This window comes from Myotis daubentonii, chromosome 3, assembly GCF_963259705.1.
Source record: "Myotis daubentonii chromosome 3, mMyoDau2.1, whole genome shotgun sequence".
NCBI classification, from domain to species: Eukaryota; Metazoa; Chordata; class Mammalia; order Chiroptera; family Vespertilionidae; genus Myotis; species Myotis daubentonii.
This window is the reverse complement of record NC_081842.1, coordinates 213,194,732-213,207,406: the sequence shown is the minus strand read 5'-3', so window position 1 is coordinate 213,207,406 and position 12,675 is coordinate 213,194,732. Positions and strand designations below refer to the sequence as shown.

General features: G+C 55.2%; 1 protein-coding gene across 6 annotated transcripts; it reads left to right on the top strand.

Annotated features, from left to right (window-relative positions):
- The first annotated feature begins 394 nt into the window (after window positions 1-394).
- On the top strand, window positions 395-7,859 carry MIIP (migration and invasion inhibitory protein). Of its 6 annotated transcripts, none has more exons than XM_059691237.1 (11): window positions 395-484; window positions 1,768-1,822; window positions 2,247-2,460; window positions 2,686-2,988; window positions 3,638-3,753; window positions 4,872-4,980; window positions 5,063-5,115; window positions 5,855-5,984; window positions 6,164-6,260; window positions 7,108-7,239; window positions 7,517-7,859. In XM_059691237.1, exons 3-11 carry the CDS (start codon window positions 2,338-2,340, stop codon window positions 7,705-7,707), a joined length of 1,254 nt encoding a protein of 417 aa, XP_059547220.1. In that variant the 5' UTR covers window positions 395-484; window positions 1,768-1,822; window positions 2,247-2,337; the 3' UTR covers window positions 7,708-7,859. The 6 variants fall into 6 exon arrangements, with proteins under 6 accessions (XP_059547220.1, XP_059547222.1, XP_059547216.1 ...); XM_059691233.1 differs by having other exon boundaries at window positions 397-484; window positions 3,638-3,722; XM_059691235.1 differs by lacking the exon at window positions 395-484 and adding an exon at window positions 528-614 and having other exon boundaries at window positions 3,638-3,722.
- Window positions 7,860-12,675: the final 4,816 nt, after the last annotated feature.

The following is a 12,675-nucleotide window of genomic DNA, read 5'->3' as shown; positions in this document are numbered from 1 at the left end:
TCTCTCCCTCTCCCTTTCTCTCTGAAATCAATAAAAATATATTTTTTTTAAAAAAAGAAAAGGTATGAAAAAATGATTCGCCAGCCGCCAACCACGCTCGCCCAGGTTAAAACCTCAGAGCTGCATCCCACTGCTTAGGGGTAGCGTCAGGGCCAGACTCTGAACCTGTCTGCGTCAAGCGTGACACAGCTTGTGGCCTCGTATCAGAGCCAGCCTCCCCGGAGCCCGCCCTATTCCGAAAAAATTGACCTCGGCCGTTGACCAATCAACTGTTGAGCAACGCTGTTAGTCCCGCCCAAATATTGAAACTGTTGCTTCTGAACGCGGAGTAACGTTCCCAGGCGCGTCTGGGCCCTGCCACTCCTCTGACCAATCAGGGCGGCCTTGTGGGTCCCGCCCCCGTTGGCGTTACGTAGGGTGAACGGGGCAGAACTTCTTCCGGCACAGGCGGTGTCCAGCGGCGCGGATCGGTGGCTTCCGGGCAGTGAGTGCAGAGCCGCTAGGCCGGGGATGGGATGGGGTGGGGTGGGATGGGGCGGGGGAAGGGCTCGGTTGGAGGCCCCGCGTGTGGCCCTGCGGGGCTCGGGGCTGCGATGGGAAAGATGAATTTTACTGTGAGTGCTCAGGTCGGCTGAGTCTCCCTTTCCCCGGTCCCGTCCCTGCGTCCGCCCGCACTGCCTCTGGTGCTTTTGCTACCCGTCTCTCTTGTGAACGTTGCCTTCCTGTTGCATTTGCGCAGTTTTTAGCTTTTCTTTTCCCCCCAATTTTTAAAAACGCTCCTTATTTTTTAAAAAATCTTTATTGTTAGCTTTTAGCTTTTCAAAGGGGGGCTGGAGCCGGAGGAAGGCAGTTCAGGCTGTTCTTTTTAAAATTATTCTTATTATTATTTTAGAGAGAGTGGGAGGGAGGGGGAGAGACAGAGAGAGAAACATGGATGTGAGAGAGACACATCAATTGATTGCCTCTCGCACGCACCCCAACCAGGCCTGGGGATCCAGCCTGCAATGGAGGTATGTGCCCTTGACCGGAATCGAACCGGGACCCTTCAGTCCGCAGGCCGATACTCTATCCATTGAGCCAAACCGGCTAGGCCAGGCTGTTCTCTTTAATCCCGAGGGGAATCTGACCAGATAAGGGCGGCCGCCGGGACTTCCGGTCCCCGGATCTGGCTGTTTGCCGAGCTCGCATAGGAGACTCCCCCACAGAGTCCTCGGCATCGCATCCCCTCTGTACCCCCTTCCCTGCGGGGCATATGTGAGGGGTAGGGTGTCCAGTGTAAGTCTGGTTTCTCTCTGCTCTAGGGCGCTGGGAGGCCCCGCCCCCACCCCGGTGTGGGCGGTCCACAGGCGAGGAGTGTGGGTGGGGCAGGGTTTCTGAAGGTGCGCGTCCCTGCACCCAGGGTTGAAAAGGGATAGTGTGTATTGGGAGAGACTTTCTTTTGCGGGGAGTCTGGCCTTGGGGATATGAGGGAAGTGGGGAGCCCCTTCCTCTAGCCTGCAGAAACTCCTTCCAGAGGCATCTGTGTATCCCTGAGCCTGGATGGGTGGGCGGGGGGTGGGGGGGGGGGTGGTGGTGGTGGTGGCAAAGGCTAGGAATAGGAGGCAGCTTTCCAGGCGCCTTTCCACACTGCTGGGGAAAAAGGCTGGTGTGACCGTGGATCCCAGGGCTAGATTGAGGTTCAAATCCTGATTTTGCCACTTACTGGCTGTGTGATATGGGGCAAGTTGCTTAACTTCTCTGAACTTTGGTTTCTTCATCTGTAAAAAGAAAAGGAAACAGGAAGAATGGGCAGGAGAGAGGAAAGAGTCCCTGCAGGAACCTGGTATGTGTTGGATTCACAAGTTATAATGCCTTACATTTGTAGAATTGCCCCAATTGCTTTCTATAAATCAAACTGGTCTAAGTTCATAGTTCAAGTCTTTAAAGGGGGATTGTTCTCTTTGCGCGTGTAAAGAAACACACTCTGACCAGATGAATAGTAACAGACATTTATTGCATGCTTACTGTGTGCCAGGAACTGAACTAAGATGTAACATGCGTGACCTCATTTAGTCCTTACAACAACCTTATGAGGTAGATACTGTTATCGTCTTTTTTGACAGATTAAGAAACGGAGGCAGAGGAAGGTTAAATTATTTGTTGGCGGCTGCACAGTTGGGAAGTACCAGAGTGGAGGGATTTGAACCCAGGCCTCTGCCTCCACTGGGCAGCCTCCTCAGCCCCGTGTCATGCTGTCTTGGCTGCAGGTAGCAGAACTGAGCCTGGAACTCAGCCCTGAAGGCACTCTACAGCCGGGAGTCAGCGACATCCGACATTGGCTGTGGGAAGCCAGACGATATGCCTGGGATGGTGGAGACCAAGGACCTGGCGCAGCTGCGGCAGCTCAACCTGGAGCTTCTGAGGCAGCTGTGGGTTGGGCAGGATGCCATGCGGCAGTTGGTGGCCAAGGCAGCCTCGGAGGTGGGTGTTCACCTTGGGAACTCCCAGAGGATGTGGGGGGCTGCTCACCCTCAGGCCAGAACCCAGGCCTCCAGCGTGCCCATTGTATGGCTGTTGTGAAAACCAAGGCCCAGCAAGGGGAGGGACTGGCCTGGGACAGCAGAGGCTGGAGCAGGAACGCGGGCCTTTATGCCTAGCACATGCCATCTGGGGAGGTGGCTGGGTGACCTGGCCTCTCCGTTCTAGTCAAGCCTGGACTCCAGCAGCAGCTGTGACTCCGAGATGCCATTGTCCCCAAAGACGCCTTCAATGGCCCAGAGAACCTCCTCTCCACGGGATGCCAACCAAGGTGACTCCTGCGGCATGTCCTCTCTCGGGGCCAGCTCGGGGGTGACCTCTCTCCCACCTGTCAGGGAGCCCCGGAGCCCGCTGAGGCCCTGCGGGGCACCGTTGCTGGCCACCTCGGACTCGAGTGACTCAGAGCGATCAGCAGAGCTGGAGGCGCAGGTCCCGAGGTCCCTCCAGGATCAACCAAGAAAGCTGCCCAAGGTACCGTGGGAGAGCGGGGCATCCGTCGGTGGGTGCTCCCTGGAACCTCAGTTTCCCTGTCTGACAAATGCAGTCATGGGCAGCCTTCTTTGCCAGGTGAGAGGCTGTCCGGGAGATACTGCAGGTTGTGTCCAGCTCAGCCTAAGTCAGTGACGGCGAACCTTTGGAGCTCGGTGTGTCAGCATTTTGAAAAACCCTAACTTAACTCTGGTGCCGTGTCACATATAGAAATTTTTTGATCTTTGCAACCATAGTAAAACAAAGACTTATATTTTTGATATTTAGTTTATATATTTAAATGCCATTTAACAAAGAAAAATCCACCAAAAATTGAGTTCGCGTGTCACCTCTGACACGCGTGTCATAGGTTCACCATCACTGGCCCAAGTGCTGGGTAAGTGGTGGTTGCTAGTTTCTTAGCTCTTTGGGAAAAAGGTAAGGAACCCCATTATACAGATGGCAAGACCAAGGCTGAGGCCACACTTACTCAAAGTCACACATAGAAAGGGGCGGGAACCAAACACTGTATCTTTCAATTCCTGAGCCCTCAGCTGAGCCTTGGGGCCCACACAACCCCTTTGCTTCCCCCAAGCTGGGGCCTCCTCCGTGCTGGGCCTGCCGGTCTAACCCGATGTCTTTGCCTTGTCAGCTAAGAGTGACCTTCAACAAGGAGTCTCCAGTGCCTGAGAGGAGCTGGCGCCTCAGACCCTACCTGGGCTATGACTGGATTGCAGGTGTGGCCCACCCCATGCACACACCTTGCCTGCGAGTGGGGGCGGAGGCCCCAGCTTCCCTACTCACCTGCCTGAGCCCCCCCCGGCCCCCTCCAGTGCTGCCTAGTGTGTCTGAATGGCCCTCCCTCCTTGGTGAGCGCCTTCTTTCAGCCCCCGGCACAGTGACAGGCACGGAGGCGGTGCTTGTGTAGCTGGCTGCCTTCTCTGTATGGCACATTCAGTGTCTTAGATTGCTTTCATGTCCAACATCAAGGTGATGATTTTCTTCCCACTGCAGTCTTTCCTGTCTTTGCAAATGGCAACTCTTAAGTACCTAATAACTGGTCAGGTCATAACCTTGGGATCAACCTTGATTTCCACCTCTCCTTTTCACATATTCCTCTCCCAGTCCATTGGCACATCCTAGTAGCCCTGCCTTCAGCATATTTCTAGCCTCTGATTACTTCTCTCCGCCAGGATGCCTATAGTCACTTCTAACTGGTGCCCCTGTCTCCCACCTTGTAGCAGCCAGAGGGCAAAAATACATGGCCGATCTGATTAGGCCACTCCTTGTCCCCAAGCCCTCTGCTGGCTTCCCAGCCTCCTCTCCTCCACTCTCACCCCTTCCTCCCCTCTAGCCACTTTCACCTCCTGGCTGTTCCTCAGATACACTTCCGCCCCAGGCCCTTTGCACTTGCTCTTCTACCTGAGATGGCCACGTGGCTCCCTCCCCCCTTTCAGGTGTCACCTCCTCAGAGAGGCCTCCCCTGGAACCCCTGTCCTATCCAGCTGGGTTCCCCGGTTCCGCTCGCTACTTCCTGGCCCACATCACCACTCAGTGTTGTATTGCATGTCTCTTAGGTGACTAGTTTGTCTGTTGCCACCATATTAGTAAGTGAGGCAGGAGCTTGGTCTGGTTCACTGCTCTTTCCCCGGCACATTAAACGGTGTCTGGCCCGTTGCGGGGGTTCTGTAAGTACTGTTTGCTTAGACAATATGCTTCAGCGTGGATGGACACAGGCAGAACCAACAGGCACAGTGAGTGGAGGGTCCCTTCAGGTCTGTGAGGCCTGGTGGGGACAGAGCAGGTGGACTGGGTGCCAGCACTGAGCGTCCTCTGAGCCTTGGCCAGTGGCCGCACAGCCGCTCCCCGTGCTCTGCCCACTTCAGGGTCTCTGGACAACAGCTCGCCCATCGGCAGCAAGCCCGAGGCTTTCTTCTCGAAGCTGCAGGAGTTCCGGGAGACCCACAAGGAGGAGTGTATTCACAGCGAGCCCGAGTGAGTAGGGGCAGGCCAGCGGTGGGCAGGCAGCGCAGGGACCCTCCCTGTCGCTGGCCTGTTCACCCTCTCGCTCTCATAGACCCCAGTTCCCAGGCCGGCGGGAGAGCGACAGTGCCCAGGAAGACCACGAATGTGAGTGTATGCTCCGCGGGCCGCCCTGGAGCCCAGCCGAGGTCGCGGGGGCCTGGGGAGGCGGCTGGGTGTTGGGGATCAGGGAGGGGAGGCCTGGCGTCTGGACAGAGTGGAGCAGGCCCTGGGTGGGAGGGGAGGGAGCTGAGGCCCGGCCTCATGGGGATTAGGGTCAGCCCTGTGTCACCCCGCCTCCCCGCTCCCCTGCAGCCTTCATTTGCTTCCCAGCTGCCTCATTTCCTGTGTGCTCCCACTCCCACACCCTCCTCTCTCCTCATGGGTTGCCTGTGGGGGGAGGTTCCCGGCTCAGTCATGTGAACACATAAGTCCGCTGTGAATTTGCATGTGTAGTGTACACTGTACATGTGTGTGTTAGGGATGTTCATGTGAACATGACTCTGTGTGCACCCTGTGTATGTGTGATTACAAATATAGGCACGTGCATGTGTCCACAAATGTGACTAAAGCCATGCTTTGTGTTTGCACACGCGACATTTCCACATGCGAAGGTGCTGGCCAGTGTGCGGTTGTGTGCACATGTGTGTCATGCTTGAGGAAGTGGTGCTCCATGTATTGTGTGTGAACATAAGTCTGTGTGCATGCTGTGCGCGTGCGTGTGTACACGCCTGTGCGTGTGGCGGAGGGCAGGTGGAAGGGTTGGCGGGCCTGTGTGTCGGGGGCAGCAGGGGCCTCAGGATTAGGCTTCCGGGCTGAGGCACTGCTGCTTCTGCTGGGCCTCCAGGTGTGTACTGTTACCATGTCAACCGGCGTCTGTTCCTGGTGCCTTCGGACCCTGGCACCCCCTGCCGCCTGTGCAGGACTCCCCGGGACCAGCGGGGCCCTACGACACTGGCAGACCCAGCGCAGGTCCGGTGAGTGGCCGGAGCAGGCAGGGCACCTGGGGGCACCTTTGGGGGCAGCAGCAGCTGAGGAGGGAGTCAGAGCCGGGAGCCCACTGGTTTGAGGGAAGGAACGATGGGCCTGGGGCTGTGACCCCCCGGCAGCCAGGAAACCTCTTGGTAATGTTCCCCCCCCCCCCGTCACCCCCCAGGGTGAGCATCCCACAGTCCATCCTGGACCCACCCCACCGCTACCGCATCCACCGGCGGAAGAGCTTCGACACCTCCGATATGCTGTCCCTGCCCCGGGTGAGCAGCCACAGGGAGTCTGGATGGGGATGGGTGCGGGGCTGGAGCCCAGAGAGGGCCAGGGACTGTGCCAAGGCAACCCAGCGAGGCTGAGCTCGAGGAGGATGAGCACCCAGATCTCCGGAGCCCAGGCCAGGCCACTTCCATCACCTGGGCTCTGCTTGTTCGGGGGTGTGGGGCACCCCATCCTTGCCCCGCATCCAGAAGGGTCTGCCACCTGCTGGTGTAAATGGGCCCTGTGTATCAGCTCCTGCGTGGGTGCGCGGTCCTGAGGAGGATCCTCTCACGGAGCCCACAGCAGCCGAGAGCACTGGCTCTGCTGCCGCCCACGCTGTAGATGAGCTCGCTGAGGCAGAGGGGCGGTGACTGTCTGAGGTCAGCAGGTGGAAGAGCTGGGATTGGAACCCCAGCCCTTATGCTTGCATAGTGCCTCCATCACATCCTTCGTGTCTCCTGGGTGGGGGACCCCAGTCACTCCCAGTGAGGCTGGGGGAGCTGGGCCAGGTGGGAGGAGATGGGATGCCAGGGAAAGTCAGTTTGCACATCTGTAAAATGGGCACAACATACCGTCCTCAGGCTTGCGTGGTGAGGTGGGGCAGTTGAGGGAATCAGTACCAGTCTGGGCGTGGGGCCGAGCCCAGCACGCAGGAAGTGCTCGTCAGTGTCCGCAGCCTTCCCTCCGCCCTCCGGGTCTGCGCCAGGGCCTGAGTCAGCAGGGTTAGGAAAAGGGAGGCCCAGTGGGTAGACACAGCCCCTGCCCTGGGGGAGCCTCCGTCTCCAGGGGGTACCGTGACTCTTTGGGGGAGCCCTGCCCCAGGTCAGGGCCTTGACCTCTTTTTCTCCACAGCACTGCCTGCTGGGCTGGGACATTCTCCCTCCAAAACCCGAGAAAAGCTCCGGCCCCCAGAGCCTGGACCTCTGGTCCTGTGTCACCTCCGAGGCCCAGCACCAGCCGCTGTCGGCCGGCCCTTTCCACCTGGTATGGTCTGGGGCACCCTGGGAGGGGCAGGTGCCTGGAGCGGGCCTGGGGACTGCAGAGTCCTAGGGGCAGGATTGGGTGTCTCCCTGCACGGCCCCATCCCCATCTGCTGGCCCTGACCCAAGGCACCCTTCCAGGATCCAGCCCTCCGCACTGGCTACCCCATCCCTCCCAAGGAGGTGACCCCAACTCTAAGATCCCGAAGGGGATGAGGCTGGAACTGGGGTGACCTGCCGCCACAGTGCCCCCCTCTGACACTATCTTATTCACCATCCAGGCCCAGTCAGTGCGGGTCCCGTCCCCCACCCTGATCTGGTCAGAACTCCAGGCGCCCCAGCCCCACCCGCGCACCCTGGTGGACGACCTGAGGACTGGCCACTTGGAGGACAGTGTTCCTGCCATCGCTTCCAGCCTCTTCCCTCTGGCAGGGGTGCCCATGAGAAGGGAGCCCTGCCCGGCCTCAGCTAGAGGTGGACTCAGGCCCCACCCTCCTAGGTGGGGCCGGTGGGTGGGCCCAGGCCTGTCTCCTTCCTGGGCTCAGAAGGGGTGACGGGTGGGAGGTCAGGGCGTTCTGTCTGCCGTGTTTGGAAATAAAGCTCAGTGCTGTCTGCCCCCCCAGATTCCACGTGTGTCGGGTCTGTCCTTCTGATGCCCTCAGTGCCCAGGCAGTGCCCTGGCCTCCACTGGCCCTCCCTCACCTGGGAGACACTCTGACAGTCTGTGCTAAGTGGGTGGGTCCAGTGCCCTCTGCAGCTCCCAGCTCTGGGTAGAGGCCTTCTAGGTGGGTGAGGGTTCCCAAGACAGGCTGAGGTCAAGGTCAGTGTTGAAAACCATCTCCACAAGGGGCTGGGGTCTCAGGCTGTCCCTGCAGAGCAGCGGTTCTCAGCCTGTGGGTCGCGACCCCTTTGGGGGTCAAAGGACCCTTTCATAGGGGTCGCCTAAGACCATCGGAAAATACATACATAATTACATATTGTTTTTGTGATTAATCACTATGCTTTAATTATGTTCAATTTGTAACAATGAAATTGGGGGTCCCCACAACATGAGGAGCTGTATTAAAGGGTCGTGGCATTAGGAAGGTTGAGAACCACTGCTGTAGTGGAAGCTGAAGTTGTGAGGGGAGTGAGTGAGCTCACTCCTTCTTGGTTCCTGACACTGGGTCCATTCATAGAGGGGCTCCTCCTCCCCTCGAGTCCAGCCCCGGAAGCCATGGGTGACCCCGAGAGATCAGACCGGGGAGGTTGCAGAGCGCAGATCTCCCTCCTGGATTAGTCAGCAGCACCTGTCTCCTTCCCTGTGTCGAACAATATGAAGTTCCTGTTTTTCTAGAAAAGAATGGGGAACCGAAGCCCAGAGAAAGCATGTGCTTTTCCTGAGGTTTCTCAGCATAGAGTGTGGATCTAGGGCTGCGGTCTCCGTGGTAACCCTCTCTTCCCATCATGCACCATGTGTGTGTGAGAATAAGCAAGGTTATGTTGCTGTAACAAACGAACCCCCAGATCCCAGGGGTTCAACAAAAAGGCTTATATCTCTTGCTGACTTGCTCACATGACGTTTCCGTCATGGGACATTTGGGGCCTGTGCTTTTAACATTGTCTCTTGGGGACCCAGGCCAGTGAAGGCTCCACCCTGGGGGACATCGCCTGTTGCTTCAGCCGAGTAACCCCACGACACACAGGCCACTTCTGCTTAGGGTTTATTGTCCAGAGCTGGCCACTTGGGCCCCAGCTGACAGCATGGGTTTGGAACAGTGATGGCGAACCTATGACACGCGTGTCAGAGGTGACACGCGAACTCATTTTTTTGGTTGATTTTTCTTTGTTAAACGGCATTTAAATATATAAAATAAATATCAAAAATATAAATCTTTGTTTTACTATGGTTGCAAAGATCAAAAAATTTCTATAGTGACACGGCACCAGAGTTAAGTTAGGGTTTTTCAAAATGCTGACACGCCGAGCTCAGAAGGTTCGCCATCACTGGTTTGGGATGTGGAGGGGACTTGCGGGACAGCGTTACTGTCCTCCGTGTCTTGTTACCTGACTCCCCCCAGCCCGGTCCATGCAGCGCTCCAGGCCCGGCAGCAGAGGCCACTAGAAAAGTAACAGGCGTTGCGGATTCTCTTCCTTCACTTGGGTTCCAGACTCAAGTGCCTTCAGGAGCCAGCCAGACAGGTGAGGTGATGGAGTCCGGGGCGTCGGCCGCCTGGAGAGCACGGGTTCCTTCCGGAGGCTGTGAGGTTCAAACGCCTACGTGATCCAAACTGCGTGTCTGGCGGGTCTCAGCAGGTCCTGGTTTGCTGCTTGATTCTGGGACCTGAAGAATCAAAGTCTCTGCCACATGTAATTTTGTATTTTTTAAATTTTATTTGTTTTTTAGAGAGAGGGGAAGGGAGAGGGATAGAGAAGATAGAAAAATGTGTCCTGATCAGGAATCGAACCAGCGATCTCCGGGTTCCTGGGCCATCGCTCAACCACTGAATCACACCATCTGGTCCCACATGTAATCTTTTAAAATTAATTTTTAATTGTGTAAAACATACATAACAAACTTTATCATTTTTATACATACAGTTCAGTGGCACATGGTTGTACAATCATCGCTACCAACCATCCCCAGAATTACTTTTCATCTTGCAAAAGTGCCCACTCCTCCCAGCCCCTGGCAGCCACCATCCTACTTTCTGTCTATGAGTCTGACTCCTCCAGGGACCTCGGAGAGTGGAATCCTGCAGTGTGTCTTCTCAGTGACTGCCTCACCTCCTTTAGCCTGATGCCCTCAAGGTTCACTTATGGTGTAACCTGTCAATTCCCTTCCTTTTTAAGGCTGAGTAGTACTTGACTGGATGGATGGACCGCATTTTGTTTATCCCTTCATCCACAGTGGGCACGTGGGTTGCTTCCACCTCCTAGTGTGAATACTGCTCTGAACCTGGGAGGACACACACCTGTTTGAGCCGCTGCTTGCCGTTCTTGGTTACACAGCAGAAGTGGAATTGCTGGGCCCATCGTTCATCTATCGAGGAACCACTGTTCAGTAAGTCCGCACTTCATGGCTTAGATAGGTTCTGCGACTTCAACTGAAGCAAGCATAATGAAACCCATTGTACCACAGGCTAGTTGCTATAAATGAGATAAGTTCCTGCGGCATCAGTGTTAGGAATGAAACGACGATATTGGGGGACCCGCTGTCCTGTGTAGCAGCCGCAACGTTTGACATCCCGGCCAGCAACGCCAGAGGGTTGCAAGGTCTGCACGTGCTCAGAGCACTCACTTCTGCGCCTCGGCTGACCGCCATCCTGGCGGGTGCGCGTGGTGTCTCATTGCAGCTTTGGTTTGCATTTCCCTGGTGATTGTGATGTTGAGCATCTTTTCATGAGCTTATCGGCCATTCCTGTGTCTTCTTTGGAGAGATGTCTTAGTCAAGTCCTGTGCCCATTTTTTTTTGTTTTCTGTTTTTAAATATTTTTACTGATATCAGAGAGGAAGGGAGAGGGAGAGAGAAATAGAAACATTAGTGATGAGAGAGAATCACTGATCGGCTGCCTCCTGCACGCAGCCACACTGGGGATCGAGCCCGAAACCTGGGTAGGTGCCCTGACGGAATCGAACCATGACCTCCTGGTTCATAGGTTGATGCTCAACCGCTGAGCCACGCCGGCCGGGTGTCCCTGTATGAACAGGGCTTCATGGTTCTTGTCCTACGTGTACTTTTAAAGTCAGAGAGCCTGTGAGCCAGTGATTTTGTGAGGAATTCTTTGGCCAGGTGATTCTTTAGAATCTGAAAGCCTCTGTCAAACGAAGATGGCAAAATTTACAGCTGAGATGAGTCTGTGAGCCTCTGACAAGAACAGGACACAAATGCTCTTTTCCCAGGAAAGTTCAGAGTCCATGAAGTCGTCAGGGCAGTGGCTTCTCCGGAAGGGAGTTCTGAGAGCGCAGGCAGGTTCTGGCCGTCCTGCTTTTAGCCAGCTCCATGCAGGAGGCCACAGCCCGGGTCCCCAGACTGTTCACCAAACCGGTGACGCCGCTTGAAGAGACTCAGCCTGACTTTGTGTGGCACCAGGAGACATGCTGCGAACTCTGACACGCTGGCTGGGAGGGAGTGCTGATTGCAGCCTGTGAAAGGACCGGCATCTCAGGATTAATGGATGCACAAGGTCTGGAGCTAAGAACGCTGCAGGGAGGTGCTGGAGAGAGAGGGCCTCGGGCTCTGGGTGCCCACTCGCCTCTCCCAGCCGCCCCGTAGCACTGCTCCAGGTGGGCTCCAGGTCGGGGACTAGTCTTTTTCAAATCTAAGGCCCCAAGAATGAAGGTCACAGGCGGAGTGGCCCCAGCACAGAGCTGCGTGTCTCCCAGTATTGCCTCGTTCAACCCACACCTGCCCCTCGCAACTGTCCTGTCCGTGACTGTCTCTCCGCTCTCAGATACCTGCCAGCCGTTCCTGATTATTCCGGGCCTTCCCTACTTCTTACTTGGGATTTAGGATCTGTTCCTGTCCCCCACCTCCACCCCCTGCAGCTCCTACTTGCCTTCCGCATCTCAGCCAGTGTCTTCTTTCCACAGGCTTCCCCGGGAGCCTGGATCCGTCCCACCCCATCGCACACTCCACACACACACACACACACACACACACACACACACACACTCACACACTCTCATCTCAGCCTCACAGGTTAGTCAATTCTCATGCAAGCTCATCGCTTAGAACAGGGGTGGGCAACCTTTTTGTGAGTGCGTGCCAAAACCAGCAAAATCTCTGACTCAAAATTCTTCTGTGTGCCAACCCTAATTTTTTGAGAACATGTTATGCCTACTTGATATCTCTTAAGGTGTACGTATGTGAAGAACCTTGAAGAAATAATAAAATTCATTTGAGCGACAAAAACACAGTATATGATGATGAAAAATACATTTATTTTTTAATGTATACTTGTACACTGATAGTGCGACAGAAAACTTTATGACTCCATTTGATATTATCAGTGGGACTTTTGCTGCTGCATCACTGATGACAGAGATTTTACATCAGGTTTATATTGCGTGACCTTCAGAGATATGCACGAGCTACTACTTTCATCCGTCAGGCTACTCCTATTACGAGACTTAACAGAAGTCATTACTGAGAACAAAGATTCACAAGCGTATGTGGATGAAACCAAAACACTGGTCGGATCTAGAAAGGCAGGGAGAGTTAAGGCAGAGGCATAGAAATTGCTCTTCCCCTCTCTCGTCAATCAATGCCTATGGCCTTTATGATAACCTGTTATGTAAAATTATTTATTTATCTAAGATGCACCTACACTGAATTTATCTGAAAAATTAAAAAGTCGATATTAAGAAAAAAATTGTAAATGGAAGATTATAAGAGAGGGTTTCGCGTGCCAGCAAAAGTTACTGGTGTGCCGTGTTTGGCATGCGTGCCAGGGGTTGC

Coding starts and splice junctions, on each gene's coding strand:
- MIIP (XM_059691233.1), top strand. CDS start 2,338: ATGCCTGGGATGGTGGAGACCAAGGACCTGGCGCAGCTGCGGCAGCTC. Junction 4,981..5,062: donor TGTATTCACAGCGAGCCCGA/GTGAGTAGGGGC, acceptor TCGCTCTCATAG/ACCCCAGTTCCCAGGCCGGC. Junction 5,116..5,854: donor TGCCCAGGAAGACCACGAAT/GTGAGTGTATGC, acceptor CTGGGCCTCCAG/GTGTGTACTGTTACCATGTC.